We start from the raw sequence: 15,365 nt of genomic DNA, 5'->3' as shown, positions 1-15,365 counted from the left end.
AAAAAAAAAAAAAAAAAAAAGTGTAGTCACAATGACAAAGTCGCATTGAACTGTTCTGAAATAAGTTTCTTTGAAATCGTAACGAATAATAATAAATACAATTGTCAAAAAAAAAAAATAATAATAATAATAATAAGTACAACTTCAAACTGAAGACCATACTCGAATTGATGATACCAATTCGCAATGATATTGAAGACACAACGATATATGACATTTGATGATGAAAACGATTAGTGACATATAAACTTCCTAAACATATCGTTATACAGAGGGAATACTACATTAGCTTTTATCTTTCACGTACGTCTCTGATTCCTCACCACACCACCTAGCTATCTAATACCAAAATTTTGTGATGTTATTGACATTTCAATAATTTGTAATTATGTATCTAGCATGCATGTTTTGCCAAATAAAGACAAAAAAACTTACATTTTTACAGTAAATTTATGAATAGAGAAATAAGTACCCACGTATTTTCTCCTACGCGTTTATAGTTCAATAAACTCTAATTTTGTTCCGCATATCTCCCCGTGGGGTAACCATTGACTCATTACTTTCTATTTTGATTGTACGTTGTTTATAAATTTTTGTTCATGAAGGAATGAGTGGCAAAATAGAAAGTAATGAGTCAACTAAACGATGTTTATTAGGTACAGAGATTGCGACTGCAACAACAAAAAAAAAAGCTTTGATTTCTTCTTTTGTTCTTCTTTATCTTTCATGTAATCCTGTCGTGCGACTTTAATAATTGGACTTTATAGAGCCGTTGGGAGTATTAGCGACGCCATACATACCTTGTTTTGAAGCGGCGACAGTCGCCGGTACAAAAGCTATCGGCGAACTTAATTTACGAATAAGATGATATCAAGGGTTGGGGTTATATCTTTCATCTCATACAAATTATCCTTACTCTTCTTTTTTTTTTGGTCAACCTTACTCTGTTTTATTCAGCTCCAATTTTTTAATTTTTTTTTTATAAAGTTTTGTAGTTTGCATTTATAAAATCATTTTAGATATGTCCATGCATGTCAACTTGTTGTTTCTATATCAAGAGGACCATAGGGACTACTCTTTATTACATTGCCTTGTTCTCTTTCTATAACTTTGCTTATAAATTCTCAATAATACTCCAACTCTTTAGGCCATATCTCTCTCTTTACATTAAACACGAATTCTCCTCTCTTTGCTTTTTTGGTCTTATTACATTTGATCACATTTTAAAACCAACAGACCCGCCATGAAAGAGAATCACATCCAAAGTGATCACATGAACAATACCATTAATGTAACAAACAATAAACTCCCAAACTTCCAATCGTCGGTACGCCTCAAATACGTTAAACTCGGTTACCATTACCTAATCTCTAACGCTTTCTACATCCTCCTCCTCCCCGTCTTGTTCGCTGCAGCCTCCTCCTTCAATCTCTCCGATCTCACTTTCTTATTCAACCACCTCCTCAATTCCCACTTCTTATCTTTCACTCTCTTCGGTGCTCTTCTTATCTTTCTAACCACCCTCTACTTTTCAACTCGTCCTCGCAAAGTTTTCCTCCTCGATTTTTCTTGTTACAAACCTGACTCTTCTCTTATATGCACACGAGAAACATTCATGGACCGGGCTCAACGTGTCGGTATCTTCACAGAAGAAGCCCTCGTTTTCCAACAAAAGATCCTCGAACGCTCCGGTATTGGTCAAAAGACTTACATCCCGGAGGCTCTCTTACGTGTCCCGCCGAATCCATGTATGTCCGAGGCGAGGAAAGAAGCCGAGATGGTTATGTTTGGAGCTATAGACGCAGTGCTTGAAAAAACCGGTGTGAAGCCTAAGGATATTGGAATACTTGTGGTGGATTGCAGCTTGTTTACTCCGACGCCTTCTCTATCCGCTATGATCGTGAATAAATATAAGCTTAGAGGAAATATTTTGAGCTATAATCTTGGTGGAATGGGTTGTAGTGCTGGTCTTATCTCCATTGATCTCGCTAAACAGATTCTTCAGGTAATTATTTATTCAATGAAGTCATTTCATTACAAATTTAAAACTCATCAACTATCTGATAAGAAAATTTAATTGAACCATATATTATATATATATATTTGAATTGTGATATGCATGCAGGTCCAACCAAACTCATATGCACTAGTAGTGAGCACAGAGATCATAACCCTAAACACGTACTTAGGCAGCGAGCGGTCAATGCTTCTCTCAAACTGCCTCTTCCGAATGGGCGGCGCCGCAGTTCTCCTTTCTAACCGCTCCTCGGACCGCCGCCGCTCCAAATATCAACTTATCCACACTGTCCGTACGNGTCCGTACACACAATGGAGCTGATGACAACGCCTTCAGCTGTGCTTACCAACGTGAAGACAACAATAAAATAATCGGTGCCTATCTTTCCAAAGACTTAATGGCCATCGCCGGAGAAGTTCTCAAAACGAACATAACAACTCTCGGACCACTAGTCCTACCAATGTCCGAACAAATTCTGTTTTTCGCAACACTGGTCGCGAGAAAAGTCTTCAAAGCCAAGAAAATCAAACCTTACATTCCTGATTTCAAGCTAGCATTCGAGCACTTCTGCATCCACGCGGGAGGCAGAGCACTGCTCGATGAGATTGAGAAGAATTTAGATCTTTCTGAGTGGCATATGGAGCCTTCGAGGATGACTTTGAACAGGTATGGGAATACTTCGAGTAGCTCGCTTTGGTATGAGCTTGCGTATATTGAGGCTAAAGGGAGGATCAAGAGAGGAGATAGGACTTGGCAGATTGCTCTTGGAGCGGGTTTTAAGTGTAATAGTGCGGTTTGGAGAGCTTTGAGAACTATTAATCCAGCCGCCCAGGATAAGACTACTAATCCATGGATTGATGAGATTCATGAGTTTCCCGTTCCAATGTGACATCTTCGTCGATATTTGTTTTTTCTTTTCTCCATATGTATAATAATGATTCACATCACATATCTTCAATCCATATATTTTATGCTCGAAGCGAGTTTAAAAGTTTCACAGACGGTGCGTTTTTGACAAAAATTGGGGAAAACGATACGTTTTAAGAAACTTCAAAACGCTGTGTTTAAAAGAAACTGGCAATAAAACGATGCGTTTCGTAGAAAATGCAAAAACGCTGCGTTTTAAAGAATTTGGCAAAGAAAAAAAGGAAAACAGAGGTTTGTTGTTGTTGTTCAACAAAGAAAAAAGGAAACAACAGAAAAGAGTTTCAAAAAGGAAATTTGAGTCCCCAAATCAGTTTATAAATATACTATATTCTAATCATTTTTTTTTGAATCACAGTCCAGACTCCAGAGAAACACTAGTTATTGAGTGAGAAAGTTGCAATTTCATTCGCAATTTCTCTGATTCTTTTTTAATTATCTTCTACAAATTTCATGAGTTGTTTGATCTTCGACGTTGGGAAGGAAGGCTCTTCCCCAAAGACTTCACGAACCGGAAACGAGCGTAACGAAAGATGATCGGCGGAAGGGTTCTCTCGATGAACCCTTCGTTCCAGAAACAAAACAAAAAAAGCGATCGGCAGTAAGGCTATGTAGCCGTTAGTATCACACGAGCACCGACGAGATGATTAGATATCACAAGATAATCGGAGTCAGCCACTCTTTAGCTGCTCTGCCATATCAGCAAAGTCAAAGAAACTCTTTAGACCTCTCTATAAGAGCCCAACATAACCAATAAAGGATTTCGAGCAGCCCATGAAGAAAACGCATCCAATTGGCCAGGTCAATTTGACAATTTCCATCTCATCCTTTTTTTCTTGTTTTTAATCTACAAAATATCATTAAAATAAGTTTCTTTTTTCCAAAATACCAGTAAAATGTATTATTTTTTTTTCTAAAAATACCACAAAATTGAACCTTTTTTTTTTAACAACCCAACTGAACTGAATTTTTTTGTTATCAAAACCTAATCCCTAAATCCTAAACACTAAATTCATTTTCGAAAAAACTATATCTTAAATATCTTAATGTGTCAATCCAAATCTTAAAAAAAATTCTATCAATGAAAAATCATTTTTTTGTGTTTATAGTATTGTTGGAAAAAAAAATTAAGTATAGTATTTTTGGAAAACAACTGAAATTATAGTATTTTGAGGAATTTCTCATTTTTTAACATTCATTAAGTAAAAAGGAAAAAAAAATACTATTTTTATTTTTTTTATAAAGATTTTCAGTTTTTCTGAAACTAAAAATAATGTGAAAACTAACTGGATTTGAACTATGTCATTTAATATTTTATACAGATTTTATTATTTTGTTTTATATTTTTGTATTTGTATTTTTGTTTCAATTTTCATTTTTTTTTTACAATTTTGATACTAATTTCATTAAATGATTTTAAAACGAAGCTAATTTTAGATCATATCATTTGATTTTAGTTACTGATAATTAGAAATTTCACAAGTTCAATTTGTTTTTTGATATAAAGGCACTTGCAACTGGGAACATGTAAATTTAGCATTCAGGTTTTTTTTTGTAACCTCATCGAAACGATTAAGGTGTGTCTAGTAAAGAGTATAAAATATCCATGGCCGGTTTATTCAAACCACATCTGCCTGTATTCAATAGAGTTGGTCATGAATTTGTTTTTTCTATAAATGAAAACTTATGTTTTGTTAGTTATAAATGTAATATAAATATTTAGCTTGGACATCAAACAAACGAAAAACCTGAACATTAAAACATACACACACAAGTGCTTGAAATAACCAATACCTTGAAGTATTATAAAAAAATCAGTGTTTTGTTACTACAATTGCACCAACAAAGTTGTGTGTTCCAAAAATCTAGTGTCAATACGAATCATTGATAAATGTGGTGATACCTAACTACTAACTATATTGACATGTCTGCCAACCTTGTAAATGTTACTAATGATGAAGTAGTTGGATGTTGAGGAGCTTACCTTATAATTAAATGCTGCGCTTTGATTGATGCTAAAAGATGTTTGTATGTAAGCTATACAATATAATACGCGTAAAGAATTTACAATAGATCAATATAGCAATAATGATGGTTCTTCCACGAATCACATTTCTTGCCCAAAATAGTTCTGTTTGGTTAGAAGTTCTTCGGCATTTATAGTCCCTTTTCTATTTAAAATTACTATTCTAAAATTTTGGGTGACTTACCACACAATCTTTCAATTTTCGTCACGAAATTCACAACAATATCTTATAAATTTATAATAATTTCACAACATTATCTTATAAATTTATAATAAAACATATGCCAAATCTCAGTGCGCACGCAAACTACAATTTATAAGATGTGTGTGGGCAATTACGACGACATCAACAGAAAAAAAAAAAAAAACATGTGGACACATTGACAAACTCACATTGAACTGTTTTGAAACAATTTCAAAGAAATCGTAACAATAATAATCAGTATAACTTCAAACTGAAGATCATAATCAAATTGATGATACCAAAGATATTAAAGACACAATGATGGTGATGACGGTGTTGATGATGAAAACGATTAGTGTGACATAAAATCTTCCTAAACATCTTTTGTAATGGGACAGAGAAAGTATTACATTAGCATCTACCTTTCACGTCTCTGATTCTTCACCTCTCTAATACCTAAACTTTGAGATGTTATTGACATTTCAATGATTTATAATTTTGTATCATGCATCTTTAATATTTGCCAAATAAAGGTTAATCTTACATTATATTTTTAAAAAAATGTATGAATAGAGAAATAAGTACCCACATATTTCATTAAATCGCCCTTCTTGAATCTTGATGAATGATGAGCCCATTAAACGATTTGATTGGAATTAGGTTTTAGTTGGAGTTAGTTGTATCTTTCACCTCCTACAAATTATCCTTTCTTCNTTTTTTTTTTTTTTTTTTTTTTGGTAAACCTTACTCTGTTTTATATAGCTCCATTTTTTTTTGTATAAAGTTTTATATAGTTTCCATTAAAGTCATTTTAGATATGTCAATGCATCTCAACTTATTGTTTCAAAGAGTGCATGCATCCCCCCTGTAAACTGGGGGATAAAATAACACGTATGCAATCTATTTCTCATAGTTCCTTAGCAGTTGGGAGAATAATAAAAACGATTTTCCTTGTACATAACCTNACATAACCTATCCATAAAATAGTTTTGAAAAAAAAAAAAAAAAAAACCTATCCATAAAATAGTAGAATGATTGGATTATTTACTATTTCATTAACTAATTTTACAGAATAAAATAACATTATAGTGATGAATTTGAAAAATAATTTAAACTCTTACATTGAAAATATAACACATCAAAGCAAAATAAAATGAAGTAGAAAAGCAATAGACATCATAATGGAGGGTGGACTACCCATAGGGACTACGTACATGTGTGATCAGATTCGGTCTCAAAACGGAATCAATGAATAGTTAGCTCACCGCCTCAACAATACCCATAGGGACTACGTACCATACATTTGTATTAAATTGCCTCGTTCTCTTTCTAAAACTTTGCTTATAAATTCTCAATAATACTCCAACATTTTAGGCCATAAGTTATCTCTTTCTATACAATATTAAACACTAAAATCTCCTCTCTCTCTTTTTTTTTGGTCTTATAATTACTTTTGATCACATTTTAAAACCAAAAGACCCACCATGAATGAGAATCACATGAACAATACCGTTCATGTAACAAACAATAAACTCCCAAACTTCCTCTTATCGGTACGCCTCAAGTACGTTAAACTCGGTTACCATTACCTAATATCTAACGCTGTCTACATCCTCCTCCTCCCCGTCCTGTTCGCCGCAGCCTCCTCCTTCCATCTCTCCGATCTTACTCTTTTATTCAACCACCTTCTCAATTTCCACTTCCTATCTTCCACTCTCTTCGCTGTTCTTCTTATCTTTCTAACCACCCTCTACTTCACAACCCGTCCTCGCAAAATTTTCCTCCTCGATTTTGCTTGTTACAAACCCGACCCTTCTCTAATATGCACACGAGAAACATTCATGGACCGGTCTCAACGCGTCGGTATCTTCACAGAAGACAACCTCGCTTTCCAACAAAAGATCCTCGAACGTTCGGGTCTTGGTCAAAAGACTTACTTCCCGGAGGCTCTCTTACGTGTCCCGCCGAATCCATGTATGTCCGAGGCGAGGAAAGAAGCCGAGACGGTTATGTTTGGAGCTATAGACGCAGTGCTTGAAAAAACCGGTGTGAAGCCTAAGGATATTGGAATACTTGTGGTGAATTGCAGCTTGTTTAATCCGACGCCTTCTCTATCGGCTATGATCGTGAATAAATATAAGCTTAGAGGAAACATTTTGAGCTATAATCTTGGTGGAATGGGTTGTAGTGCCGGTCTTATCTCCATTGATCTCGCTAAACAGCTTCTTCAGGTAATTATTTATTCAATTAAGAAATTTCATTACAAATTAACAACCATTTTTATTGTTATTTGATACTAATTAAGGTTCGCCATCAATTGAACCATCTGATAAGAAATAAGAATATCGTGACAAAGAGAAAAAGTTAATTTAATTTGGGTGGGGAGGTTGGGACCTTTCTAGTTTTCTTCACGTCATGTCATTATCTATATGAATTTTTGGGTTACTGATTTTATATGAGAACATGGCAAAAGCTCTAGCGTCTTTATGAGCACGTGTACTTTTTATGAAGGTTGTGCCAGGCTTATTTTGTAGGTAGGTGGTAGTTGTGACAATTGGAAAATTATACATTGTCTTCATAGCAAGTACTAATGCATGCATGTATTTAGAATACAATCTATCTATATATATATATGTGTGTGTGTGTATAGTGTATATAATACTTACTAACACTAGAGTACACATATCTTACAATCAATCCAAAGTGTGGTATGTTATGACTGCATTTGCATAGTTGATAGTAGGTAAGATCCTGTCGGAGTGTATATAGAATCGCCATAGTTTTTTTTTTTTTTTTGGTAGATAGACAAAGCTGGAGAGAATAAGGTTAGGTAGATACATTTGATAATCTTCCGTTATGTGGATGAATTTATTCCAAATTGATAGGTGACGTGTCATGCTTGGCTGCTTGCTTAGTTATGTTTAATCGAGGGAAGGTTTGTTGAACAATATCACCAATTTTAGGAGTATAAGTTTCATAAATAATCTTATTACACGTAAGGTCTCACGTATGGTGCCATGCATGTGTTCTGCAAGTTTCATTATATATATTTCATTTCCAACTATATTATTTTATTTTATCACACTGAAAAATTGCAAAACTGTAAACAGTATAACGTAAAAATAAAATAATACCAACCATATATAAAATTTCCAAAAATATTGACATACGTATACACATACTGACATACACATAATGTCTTAATATTTCAATTGCGATATGCATGCAGGTCCAACCAAACTCATATGCACTAGTAGTGAGCACAGAGAACATAACCCTAAACTGGTACTTAGGCAACGACCGGTCAATGCTTCTCTCAAACTGCATCTTCAGAATGGGCGGCGCCGCTGTTCTCCTTTCTAACCGCTCCTCGGACCGCCGCCGCTCAAAATATCAACTCATCCACACTGTCCGTACACACAAAGGAGCTGATGACAACGCCTTCAACTGTGTTTACCAACGTGAAGACAATAACGACAACAAACAGATCGGTGTCTCACTTTCCAAAAACCTTATGGCCATCGCCGGAGAAGCTCTCAAAACGAACATAACCACTCTCGGACCACTAGTTCTACCAATGTCCGAACAACTTCTATTTTTCGCAACACTGGTCGCGAGAAAAGTATTCAATGTCAAGAAAATCAAACCTTACATTCCTGATTTCAAGCTAGCATTCGAGCACTTCTGCATCCACGCGGGAGGCAGAGCGGTGCTTGATGAGATTGAGAAGAATTTAGATCTTTCTGAGTGGCATATGGAGCCTTCGAGGATGACTTTGAACAGGTTTGGGAATACTTCGAGTAGCTCGCTTTGGTATGAGCTTGCGTATAGTGAGGCTAAAGGGAGGATCAAGAGAGGAGATAGGACTTGGCAGATTGCTTTTGGATCGGGATTTAAGTGTAATAGTGCGGTTTGGCGAGCTTTGAGAACTATCAATCCAGCCAAGGAGAAGACTAATCCATGGATTGATGAGATTCATGAGTTTCCCGTGCCAGTTCCAAGAATATCTCCTGTCAGTGCTGTCACATCTTCGTCGGAATCTTGATAGTTGTTTTTTTTCTCGATTTCTTTTTTCATTTTCTTTTCTTCATGTATAATATGATTCACATCACATATATACATCTCCCAATATATTCAATCCATATATTTTATGCTCGAAGCGAGTTTAAAAGTAATTCAAACAAAATTCTTGCAAGAAAACCGCAATTAAAAATTGAGTCAAGAAAAGAACGTTATATTAAATATATAAGGTTTCTTTGTTTAAATAAAAAACTTGAAAGAAGAATGATACAATGGTGTCTAGTGTCTACAAATCAAATGATACAGACTAAGAACATGAGGAATTACAAAATGAAGAAACAAACAAGGTTACAAGAAAGAATTACCACCTATATATATAGTTCTCTCGTTCCCTTAAAGCTTATGAAGCTTTAGACCCAAATTGTTGACAACATAATTCTAATCTTTAAAGAGACCGAGATCAAATTTTTCTATCTTCGCTCTTCTCTCTTTTAAGCTTCAAAGCCTTTAAAGGCTTGAGCTTTGCGGAGAAGTGGAATTACCTTTAGGAGATTTACTCTTTCTTTTTGTCTGTAAAAGAATCATTTCATGGTGGTCTTCTGCATTTAGACGATCTAAAGGAGACTCCTCAGTGCACTGGTGAAACACGTCGATAAGAAATCTCATTGTGTCTAAGTCAGATTCGGTTAGGTCAAACTCTTCACAGAGTTTGTTAATTGAATCGTCTTCCTCTACTTCAGAGCTCAGTGTCTCTAGTTTCTTTGGTAGCTTTGGTCTTTTGCCATTCTGGTTAAGAGTAAGATAGAACAAACTCGTTAAAATCATAATATTAACAAGATCTCGATCATGTAAGTGAAAGTGAGACAAACCTGTAGTGATTCATGAATCTGAAGTTCGGATAAATCAAAATATGGATTTTGTAGAGTCAACAACTCAAAGATTAGGCAACCGAATGACCAGATATCCACTTCCTGCGAAAACAGAAGCAAGCTCATAACCAAGGAGACGAGTAAAGATAAACATTGATGAACAAGAGAATCAGTGTTTGGAGAACGTACAAGTCCGTAAAAGTTTTGTTCGTGCATTGCTCTGAAGACTTCAGGGGACATCCATCGTGGCGTACCGACACAGATATTAGGAGGAGGTATTCCCACATGGGCAATACAGCATCCGTGCAAGTGAGACCTAAGTGGAACAGCTCTATCAAAATCACAAAGCTTCACAATGGGTTCTCCCTTTGCCGTTTGATTTTCCAAATCGATCAAAACATTTTCGCTTTTTATGTCGCGGTGAATTATATCCTTTGAGTGCAGCTCCATTAAAGCCCCTGAGATATCTCTTGCAATAGACAAAGCTAGATCCATCGGAACATGGTGCTTACCAGCTTCTGAGAGGTTCTCAATGTGACCCTGAGTACAATAAAACCATTTAGAAGGTTTTGATTGATGTTACAAAGACATCCAATATAGATTGAGAAAAAGTATGTTACCTTCAGAGATCCGCCTTTTATGTGTTCCATCAGAATAGAAGATTGCAATATGCGTCGATGTTCAAGTCCATTTTCTGAGGTCATCCACTTGGACGATATCTCATGTCCATATAACTCCACAATGCAGTCATGTTTCAAAGCTCCTAAAATCCGCACTTCTCCTAAGCAAGTATACTCAAAAGTCCTAATGTCATCTAAGGAAGCTCCAGAAACCTCTAATGTACGCATCTGATGAAATAAGAAACTATTCAGTAAATTTACTTAATCGTGAAACAGATAGAGACTACAAAAGGTAAAAACAAAACCTTTGCAACTGCTTCAGTGGAGCCAAGCTTGCATCGGGTAAGACTACTGTTAGCTCTTTCTACTCCTTTGCCCGTTGATAGAGAAGAAACAGAACATCCTGGTTCTAAATTTTCCTTTGCGCAGATGGATTCATTTAGCCGGTTAAGGGGAATGTACCTGTGGCAATCAGAATATACAACAAAGAGATTGGTCATTCAACACAAAACTGTATTATATTTTCAAATCAACAATAATTTTCAAGAGATTGGTTAGCTATTTGTTTGTTTGTATATAACTGCACAATCAGTAGCCCGAACTCTAATTTCACATCAATGACAAGAAAAATAAAAGATCATTACATTATTTATCAAAAGAGAATAAGTCAAGATTAAAGAATCTAGCAGACAGTGATAAATGTTATACCTGCAGAAATATTCTTGATCTGTATCTTCCCTGATATCATGAGGACGGCAAGCATCAACTACCATACGAACCCATGAGGAATCTTGCTTTACAGGGACAACGTTCCAGGCATGTGGCATGAAATCTAGATAACCTCTAACAAGCTCACAGGGTACAGGAGGCTCCATGCGATCACAAAGGTACTAGAAACAAAATACAAGAAACAAATATTAGCAATTAACTAAACAGAAACTAAAGAGTTAAGATATCCAAAAGCATTAGAAAAATCGAGCACCTTCATGAGCAAGGCCCTGTGCCTACAGATGCCAAATTGCAGTTTCCCTAGAGGAACTACTATAGAGTTCCGCTTGGACTTAATCGAACGCAAGGATTTTTCACACACATCAGACAAAATGACATCTTCAGCCGTAGTTGAGACCTGTTTGTTGAGAGCAGTCAAGTCGTCTTGGTTCCCGGTCAAACAGGTGCAGATAAAGGGTTTCTGGTAGTTTGTACCCGACACTGCCTTTCGGGTTCTTTCAACAATAGCAGTTCTGTCACTTCCCCCAAAGTGATCTGATACGAAAAGGGCAAGAAACGATGCAACTTGCAAGTTGTCGATGGAAGCTTCATCTACATCTGTAGCTAAACAGTTCAATTTCTTCAACCTAGCTACCAAGGCTCGAGCAGAGACTGTAATTGCATCCAACACTTCATCTTTCGCCCTTTAAACATACCAAAAGAGGGTAAAGTTAGCTTCAGCTTATGGATATATATAAATGATCGTGCTTCTCGATATACTAAAAGTGATAGTAACTACCTGTCCAAGAGTATGACTTCACGTGAATCAAGAGGCAAAATTTCCTCATATCTACTAAGAGACATAAAGGGCCTATCACGTCCAGCATCAAAAAAGCCGTCAGGAAGAGAATCTTCTGTGCTGCAAAATGAGCTTTTGCTGTATTTGTGCGATAAATTAGAAATATCGGTAGATGGTCTACGGCATTTCGAGCCTTTTGGGTTATCTAGATACTTCTCACTACATCGCTTCGACTTGAGATTTCGTTCCTTCCTATCAGAAGAAGAATTATAGTCTGCAGTACTAGGTGTATCTCCTGAAGAGGTGGACGATGCCTTGATCTCACAACTTTTGTTGTTCTCCCTTTCACTCGTCAATTGGGATTCCACACATCGGGAATTGTCAGAAACAAAATTAGCTTTAAGACTGCTCCTTTCCTCATCAGAAGTAATGACAGAAGCCTCTTCTGACAGTTTATCATTGTCATCCAAGCAGACTCTATCAACTAAACTTTTTTCAGCATTCTGTGGAACATTCATGCCCTGTTTCGCAATTTCTTCGACTTCCATCTTCAGACTTAATCCTTCGGAAGGGACTTCCCCTTTCCATTTCCTGCTGTTGTTCAAACGCTCTTGCCTTGCCCTTTGCTGGAAGTAGTGCTGTTTCCGTTTCCACCTCTTACATGATTTTCGAGCCGAAAAGCATCTACTCATGGAAGAGATCCCAGTTGACATATTTAATTGGTTACGGTGGGAGCCTGCACCCACGTGGAAACAGATAATACACCCTTCTGTAAGAAATATAAACGATTTAAAAGAAAGAATTATCATACTCTCAACTTTATATTCATACAGTACATATGCGAAGGAAAGAAACATTAAACTCTAACCTTTATGAGGAACACTTATAACATTGCTCTCGTACGGGGTTTCATATACATCCATTTCAACCATGGAGCTGCTACAAGTATCATCCCCCATTGCTTCATAGTTTCCTTCCAAATTACATTGAATCCATGTGGGAATACAGCAATAACTTGAGAGCTTATTGTACTTCAAACAACAGAAAATCAAAGAAGCTCTGTCAGATTAAAGAATCCGTGAACTCCTACAGAATGTCACGTTTTTGGGTCACACGGAGAGTACACATCCAAATAGTATAACAATGTTGTGAAAAATCAGAGAGAGAATCAGAGAAGTACCTGTAAATTTAAAATTTGGAGTCTAGGCATCAAGCTTAAATCGAGAGAATCCAGAGTTGTCAATCGGTTGTTAGATACGTCCAGGCTTTCTAAGTTTTGTAATAAAGCTAAAACCGGTGGAAGCTCCGTCAGCCTGTTGTGAGCAACCTTCAAGAACATTAATGAACTCAGATAACCTATCTCGTTAGGCAAACTCTTGATCTTGTTAAAGGAGAGATCCAGGTACTCCAGACTCTTAAGACATCCAATCTCCGCGGGAAGATATCTACAACAAGTGGGAGACAGAGTTAAAACCAGTCCAATGTAATTCAAAGTAGTGAATACCCTAAACCCAATTCCAAATCAACCAAATTTCACATATTTTCTTCATAACAATCACATAGAGCATGCTAAAAACACTGCATTAAGCAGCCACAAAAACGTATCACAATCAATAATGATCTAACTTACGTTTCCTGGAAATTCTACACGGATCCACAACAGAAACTGTCAAAAGCAACCACCTGCTTGAGTTATAAATGCTACCTAGTATTAAGAAGCATTGAGAAGGTGGAACTGAAGCACTAGAAGATAAAAAGGAGTAAGCTTTTTTACCTAATGGAGAAGTGAGAAACAGAGAGCCTTGTCAAGCACTTGAGCCCAGAAATCTCGCTCAAGAGGGTCAAAGCTGAAGATCGTTTAGGAACTTTAGTAAGCTCGAGCTCCTTCAAACCCTTAAGCTTATCCCAAGACAAGCCGTCGCCGAAACCTGGTGACGAAATCTTCACCTGAAGGTACTCCAAGTTGACCAAATTCCCCAACTCCGGCGGAAACAAATCGATCTCGTTACTGAAAAACTTGAGCTTCTTCAATCCCCCAAGCCCTCCAATCGATTTGGGTATCAAATTGAACACGTTTCTGAAAAAGTAGAGACCTTTCACCGAATCATCCACATCACCCAGAAGGGAAAACTCCAGGTTTTGACCGGAAACATCAACGACCGATTCATCTTCCAAACTTATAACGCTACCACTCTCGGAGCCTCCATCAATGTCTCCCTCTTCAATTAAATTAGCAGCCTTTATGTTCTTCGATTCCATTTCAATGCGCCCAATAGCTTACCCGCACGAATTTGAGACCTTTTTGATAGATCTCAGCGAAATCGAATCGGAGAACAAAAAAAATCGAAGCTTGATAAGTTAAAAATTAGGTTAAACTCGCGAAAAAAGCTCAGGGATAAAGAGAAGATCTGTAAGGTGAAGCGCGAGAAATAAAGTTTAATTGAACATGATGGGGAAGCCCAGAAGCAATGGGGAGGGAGGATGAAGAGAGGGAGGCGCTACAAATCATGGACGGAGAGAGAGAAAGAGAAACCCTAGATTCTCGACGAGACGTAGCAGTCATATACAGTATTATACTAATAATAATAATAATAATAATGATTAATACAAACGTATCTGAAAATTGTAAATGTAAAATATACTTTGTTTTCTAATACCGACAGTATTTATAAAAAGTCCATTCACGCGCTTAAGGCAAAAAGAGTTAGGAAAAAAAAAGGAAAATTTGTTTCTATAATCGTAAAATTTTCGGACAAAAGTACAATAAGGGTCAATCCAAACTGGTTATTTCTCGATAAAATGGAAATTTTCTAAAGTGTGTTCGTGGAATTTAGTGGGTTATTTGATTTTAGATTCAGATTAAGATGCTAAGGTTGTCTGTTTATTATACTTGTGGATGCTATGTAATTTGTCCTTCTTCTGTTCTTTTAAGTTATGAGACATAATAATGATTTGTATAATCTAATTTAATCAACCAGTTTCATGGAAATCTATGCAGAAAAATTATATGGTTAATATATTAAAGGAAAAAAAAAACATTCCGACTCAAGAAGCTCAATTCGTTGTTTACACAAGAGAGTACCTACTTACTCATGGGTGTTGAAATATAGACCGAGCTACATTGTTAAGAAAAAAAAACATAAAAGTTGGAGAAAAATAATTAACGTCTTTTTTTTTGGTATTATCTTATTTGAACAC

The 15,365-nt window shown here is 36.2% G+C and overlaps 4 protein-coding genes across 7 annotated transcripts in view; 2 read left to right on the top strand and 2 right to left on the bottom strand.

Annotated features, from left to right (window-relative positions):
- Window positions 1,132–9,326, top strand: LOC104754551 (3-ketoacyl-CoA synthase 2-like). 2 transcript variants are annotated; one of them, XM_019239292.1, is made up of 3 exons: window positions 1,132–2,005; window positions 2,126–2,286; window positions 8,542–9,326. In XM_019239292.1, exons 1-3 carry the CDS (start codon window positions 1,244–1,246, stop codon window positions 9,194–9,196), a joined length of 1,578 nt encoding a protein of 525 aa, XP_019094837.1. In that variant the 5' UTR covers window positions 1,132–1,243; the 3' UTR covers window positions 9,197–9,326. The 2 variants fall into 2 exon arrangements, with proteins under 2 accessions (XP_019094837.1, XP_010475069.1); XM_010476767.2 differs by lacking the exons at window positions 1,132–2,005; window positions 2,126–2,286 and adding an exon at window positions 6,519–7,382 and having other exon boundaries at window positions 8,381–9,326.
- Window positions 2,322–3,014, top strand: LOC109130075 (3-ketoacyl-CoA synthase 2-like). Its single transcript, XM_019239293.1, has one exon. It carries the CDS (start codon window positions 2,415–2,417, stop codon window positions 2,904–2,906), a length of 492 nt encoding a protein of 163 aa, XP_019094838.1. The 5' UTR covers window positions 2,322–2,414; the 3' UTR covers window positions 2,907–3,014.
- LOC109124472 lies at window positions 9,450–14,717 on the bottom strand. 3 transcript variants are annotated; one of them, XM_010476765.2, is made up of 11 exons: window positions 13,942–14,717; window positions 13,348–13,612; window positions 13,036–13,198; window positions 12,168–12,936; window positions 11,643–12,072; window positions 11,369–11,550; window positions 10,966–11,122; window positions 10,661–10,888; window positions 10,230–10,580; window positions 10,041–10,142; window positions 9,450–9,957 (listed from the first exon to the last, which is right to left on the bottom strand). In XM_010476765.2, exons 1-11 carry the CDS (start codon window positions 14,424–14,426, stop codon window positions 9,679–9,681), a joined length of 3,411 nt encoding a protein of 1,136 aa, XP_010475067.1. In that variant the 5' UTR covers window positions 14,427–14,717; the 3' UTR covers window positions 9,450–9,678. The 3 variants fall into 3 exon arrangements, with proteins under 3 accessions (XP_010475067.1, XP_019094836.1, XP_010475068.1); XM_019239291.1 differs by having other exon boundaries at window positions 12,168–12,933; XM_010476766.2 differs by having other exon boundaries at window positions 12,168–12,903; window positions 13,942–14,716.
- LOC104754549 (dymeclin) overlaps window positions 15,193–15,365 on the bottom strand; it is a gene marked incomplete in the record, with an annotated part of 11,723 nt that continues 11,550 nt past the window's right edge. The window contains 1 exon segment of the mRNA XM_019238643.1: window positions 15,193–15,365.

This window comes from Camelina sativa, chromosome 17, assembly GCF_000633955.1.
Source record: "Camelina sativa cultivar DH55 chromosome 17, Cs, whole genome shotgun sequence".
Taxonomy (NCBI): domain Eukaryota; kingdom Viridiplantae; phylum Streptophyta; class Magnoliopsida; order Brassicales; family Brassicaceae; genus Camelina; species Camelina sativa.
The sequence above is the reverse complement of the archived record's forward strand: the minus strand, read 5'-3'. Positions and strand labels throughout refer to the sequence as shown.